This window comes from Schistocerca piceifrons, chromosome 2, assembly GCF_021461385.2.
Source record: "Schistocerca piceifrons isolate TAMUIC-IGC-003096 chromosome 2, iqSchPice1.1, whole genome shotgun sequence".
NCBI classification, from domain to species: domain Eukaryota; kingdom Metazoa; phylum Arthropoda; class Insecta; order Orthoptera; family Acrididae; genus Schistocerca; species Schistocerca piceifrons.
This window is the reverse complement of record NC_060139.1, coordinates 187,308,703-187,314,324: the sequence shown is the minus strand read 5'-3', so window position 1 is coordinate 187,314,324 and position 5,622 is coordinate 187,308,703. Positions and strand designations below refer to the sequence as shown.

At 39.8% G+C, this 5,622-nt stretch overlaps 1 protein-coding gene across 1 annotated transcript in view; it reads left to right on the top strand.

The window, feature by feature from the left end:
- Positions 1–3,061, top strand: part of LOC124775236 (ABC transporter G family member 14) — a 78,241-nt gene extending 75,180 nt beyond the window's left edge. The window contains exon 11 of the mRNA XM_047250074.1: positions 2,181–3,061. Coding sequence (XP_047106030.1) covers positions 2,181–2,373 — 193 coding nt within the window. The 3' untranslated portion in view covers positions 2,374–3,061. The remainder of the gene's footprint in view (positions 1–2,180) is intronic.
- Positions 3,062–5,622: the final 2,561 nt, after the last annotated feature.

Sequence of the window (5,622 nt, the reverse complement as noted above, 5' to 3'; positions counted from 1 at the left end):
TGTGAGCAGAATAACACATGACTGACATAGCAAGGAGGACATAAAAAGGAGACTAGCACCTGTGGAGAGGGTGTTACTGTCCAAGATAGGTCTACTAGTATAAAATATCATCCTTAATTTGAGGAAGAAATTTCTGAGAATGTACACCTGGAGCACAGCATTGTATGGAAGTGAATTGTGGGCTGTGGGAAAACTGTAAAATGATATAACTGGAGTCTGACGAGGGAACCTCCCCATCGCACCCCCCTCAGATTTAGTTATAAGTTGGCACAGTGGATAGGCCCTGAAAAACTGAACGCAGATCAATCGAGAAAACAGGAAGAAGTTGTGTGGAACTACGAAAAAATGAGCAAAATATACAAACTGAGTAGTCCATGTGCAAGATAGGCAACATCAAGGAAGGTCCGAGGTTAGGAGCGAGGCGGTCCTTGGTTCAAGTCTTGCCTCGAGTGAAAAGTGTACTTTCTTTATTTTTGCAAAGTTATGATCTGTCCGTTCGTTCATTGACGTCTCTGTTCACTGTAATAAGTTTAGTGTCTGTGTTTTGCGACCACACCGCAAAACCGTGCGATTAGTAGCCGAAAGGACGTGCCTCTCCAATGGAAACTGAAAACATTTGATTGCAAGGTCATAGGTCAACCGATTCCTCCACAAGAAAATACGTCTGATGTATTCTATATGACACGGCGACGGCATGTGCGTCACATGACAGGAATATGTTGTCGGCCCACCTAACTTGTACACTTGGCGAATGGGTAAAAAGATTCTTCTACCTTGCCCGATATAGGTTTTCTTGTGGATGTGATAATCACTCCCAAAAAAGTGAGAAAACATAAGAGTTCATCACATAAACTGCAACAAATGAATGCAACAGTTTCACAGTCGCACAGTTCTGCCTGTGCTGTCAAAACATAGGTTTTTAACGTTTTCAAATTTTTCTGTGTGTAGACCATCAAATCCTGCATATGCCCAAGCAAATCTGAACATGTCCTGGAATTTTGGAGAGCGAAGTTGATTATGTGTGAGTGCCTGAACTTTGATAATTGTCTGAAAATAAAAAATTAAACTTTTCACCCAAGAGAAGACTTGAACCAAGGATCTCTCATCTCGCAATTGCACACGCTAATCACGGGACCAAAGCGCTCTTTGGTTCACAATAACACTGATATTGCCTATCTTCCACAGAGACTACTCAGTTTGTATATTTTGCTTATTTTTTCATAGTTCCACACAACTTCTTCCTGTTTTCTCGATTGATCTGTGTTCAGTTTTTCAAGGCCTATCCACTGTACCAACTTATAACTAATTCTGAGGGGGGTGCGATTGGGAGGTTCCCTTGTGAGATGTGGTACTATAGAAAGATGTTGAAAATCAGGTGGAATCTTAAAACAAGAAATGAGGCAGAATCGGTGATGAAAGAAGCATGGAAAACACTGACAAGAAGGGACAAGATGATGAGGCACATGTTAAGACATCAGAGAATCACTTCCGTTGTACAAGAGGGAACTGCAGAGAGGGAAAAAAATATAGGGAAAGACAGAGACAACAAATAGTGTGTGTCACAAGGTGCTGTGTCACAGCTGAAAGTAAGGGGAAATTACAGGACATGGAGTTCTATGTGTATTTTAAGATGGCATCCTCTTGCTTGATGTATTCCAGGGGTAAAGTAGTTCCCCATTTGGATCTCTGTGTGGAGACTATTCAGATCAATACTGCTGGAAGAAAATCTCACCCAAAACAGACTGGTGTGGAGAACTGTACCAAACCAATATTTGGAGTGGAGTTCATAGCTCATACAAATGTAAACCGTATTTCTACACTTGCACCATGTATGGGTTGTTTAATACATTGTGGAAGGAAATGAGTAATAGGCAAAGATAATCCTATTTTTAAAAAATTGTCTTTTACATCATAAACAATCATGGTTTTCAAACCACAGCCCAAAGTGAACAAAATAAGATTACTTCTCAGTATTGGTAATGTATAATATTTTTTACAGAATACATGAAAAACGTGTTTTTTTACAATGGGTGCGTAGGCAGTCTCAGGCTTAATGAATGATTTATATTCGTATAGGTAACTCTCATTGTGTGATTAAATTTGCAATACTCTGTTGAATGGAAAGTGAAGTAGAACTTCTTGGAGGCACAGAAATAACAGTTTGTATTTTGTTGCCGTAGGTGTGCTGAAGAAAAGAGCAAATTTCCGTCGTGTGCAGCTGGTTCGTCGACTGTCTCTGTGGACGACATCCTGGAGTCGCAAGGTGCGGGCCTGGCGTCTCTTTGGGGCAACACACTGGTGCTGCTTTTCTTCCTGGTGCTCTTCCGTACCCTCGGCTATGTCGTGCTGCGGTACTTCCGCCGACCCAAGTGACGTGCCCTGCGGCAAACTCGAGTACTGCCCCACGTCACGTTACCATTGAAACTCACTGACATTTGTAAATGTACACATACACATATTATACGATACGCTGAAGTCTTACTGTTACCTGTGTAATTCTGGCACTGCAGTTATTACACGTGTAAATGTGATAATGTATCATATTCGAAAGAATTGTGTTCGTTGGAGAATGTTGCCACGGGTTACGCGTCGGAAGCGTCTGCGGTGAAGGAATGGGTGATTGTGTAAACTGTGAATGGAACACTTGGGTGGAGGCCACAACAGATATGCATGAGTAAGGTGCTGCTGACACACCGTTGTAGAAAGTTCCATTTTATCCAGATTTTACTGTGTGCCAGATAGTGTTAAGTGTGTGCACGATGGATAGAAACTACCCGAGGACATTCCGTGCTTCTCAGCAAACAGAGAGAATGAGCTCGAGTGTGAATGTGTGTGTGAGAGAGAGAGGGAGACTGACATGTTAAAAATGTGTGCAGCAAAATAATGAGGAAAGAGGTGGATAGTGAACCAGATGATAAACCTAGTCCAATATAAAATACTATTTATATTCAATAAATCTGTTATAGAAATTATGAAACACATTGTTCATGTTTGTTTTCTACCTATTCCTATCTCATATATTTTTGATTATATCTGAATAAATACATCATTTATTTGTGTATACATTTCTTTTCATCTTTACACCTGACTAATGAAATTTTACAGGAGGCTTCATGTACACAAGTGGAAATGTGGCCCAGTCAATCACTCAAAAATAGAATTCTCTTACATTCTGTAAATGGCATTGTGAAAGGAGTTAGCAGAATTTTGGAAAGCCCAATACCTCAGGGATCATAAATAAAATATCGAGCTCAATAAATAAGGTTTGAACCTGAAAAATGTTTGTGGAAGATAAGCAGCAACAATTCCACCAGTATCATTGCTTCAGTTAACAATGCTTTTTAATAAAACTTTTTCCCACTACGTCATGCTGGCTCATATAGAAACTGTTTGAAGAAAAACAGACTTTTGCAAAAATTGTTTAATGATGTGTTTCGAATTTTTAGGGCATCGTCAGATTCTGTTTGCTGTTAAGTCGTGAAATAAGCAAATGTCAAGAACACACAATGCCTGTACCTTCAATACACAGAATGGAATGTGTGGCAGTGCAGCAATAGGATCGGACTTGTAGAATTGCAGATGAAACTGATCTACACAGTTGTAGATGTCAAACATGTAAACAGTTAAGCTATGGACTAGTTCAACAGACAGGAAGTCTGGATCATGTGCAGTTCATCATTTGCACACTGCTTACCCATAATGTGTCATCTACTCAGCTTTAAACTATTTCACCATGAATTCATTTCCCTGTAGCTATTTTGTTTGCTGTACACCAAATTACTATCACAGAAGTAGTAGTAATACTGTCATTGAATCCTGAGAGAGAATGTTTTTTGGTACCCAGGACCAGCAGATGTTATAAGGCTACAAAAAAATTGCCAGCTATTTAGGAATGAATATTTTGTCACTATCACAAAATTAAATCTCTGTGTAACTGTTCTCTTGATACACTTCTGAAGCGACATCACATGGCTAGCATCTGTTCAAAAGGGTATAGTATTGTAGTCTCTCACAAGACCATGATGGTGCAAAATGCAAGGACAAGCCAGTACTTCTGGGGCTGGTTGTAAAATGACTGGAGGGACTGAGCCAGTGTTCATGAGCAGTGACAATCATTTCATGTAATAACAAACACTGTTATACTGTAAAACCTAGAGGCAGTTTTAACATACTACAACATTAGTCTTCCATAAGTAACAGTTGGGCCAAAACATCTTAAGAAACAGCCTGAAGGCTTTCTTTAAAAACTATGCAAGACAGATAAATGCCTGCACTTGCTTCTTTCCTGTTGAAACTATTGGTCAACAACCGTTAGGATACTGCATGCACTAATATACAGTTTTTTTGTGTGTTAAACACAAATTCCAGGCACATGTATGTCATACTCAATATTCCACCATGGCTTGTTGGGTAACCACACACAGCATCAGCTGCTGTGCTCTATCATTTAAATATACAGCACACTTAGATTATGGGTGACTCTGAGCCAACTTGAACAGAGATCATGAAAATTACTTAAGAAGATTTTGGTTGATAGACTTTGTCACATTGTTTGCAACCAAAATACTGAGAATCTGGGTTCATATATTTGAGTTCAAAACTTTCTTATATAGTGTTCATTTTTTCAGTCTCAGTTGCACGGCTTTTGCAGTGTGACTAGTTTGTCACCCTGGATCTGTATAATTGCGTAAGGAATAAATTTTTTTTGTCTGAGCTACACAATCAAAATACTTTAAAAGTCAATCCTTATGTTCCAAAGCCAATGTGCCATGTCAAAGATTTGGATACACAGTGCTTTTAAGTAAGAGGAAGCCTACCAGTGTCAAATGTGGCCTGGATGACTGTGATCCAAGCGTAGAATGCACATCACCACCGTCGTGTACCATGTGGTCTAAGAAAAGCACTGTCTAATTTGGTGATCAGTACATACAAGAGCTGCAGGTACAAAGCTGATCACCTGAGATGGAAACAAGAAAGGTCTTCATATGCTATAAAAGACCAATCTTCCAGTGACCTATATAAAAAAAGGTAAGTCTTAGACCTTGATGCAAATGCACCATGTTTATACTAGTACATCAATCTGCACCTGTAACTATATGTCAAGTTACCACTAAAGTTGTAGTTGCTAAATATTGTGAACCAGCTGTGAAGACAAATGTTAAGATACACCTACATCTTCCATTCCATCAAAGGACAGAGTACGGTGGGGCATTCCCCATTAAGACAACCATTGTATTTGGGAGGAATGGGAAATAATTCCCATCCATGTCTCCCTAAATCAATAAAGACCAGCCTCCCCCCCCCCCCCCCCCCCCCGTCCAATCACAGTCTGATCCTACCTGGTACTCCTGTTTATGGGATATTGAACTATAACCCTATTTTCTTCCACAGAAAGGAAACATTGTGGGCAGGGCAAAAAGATTAGACCCAGAAAGCTAGATGTAAAATCTTCAGAGATGTAGGGTTCCCATGATATCTTACTGTGAGGATTCATGTTACTGTCAAAGAAAAAATGCTTGACACACACAAGTGGTTCAAATGGCTCTGAGCACTATGGGACTTACCATCTGAGGTCACCAGTCCCCTAGAACTTGCAACTACTTAAACCTAACTAACCGAAGG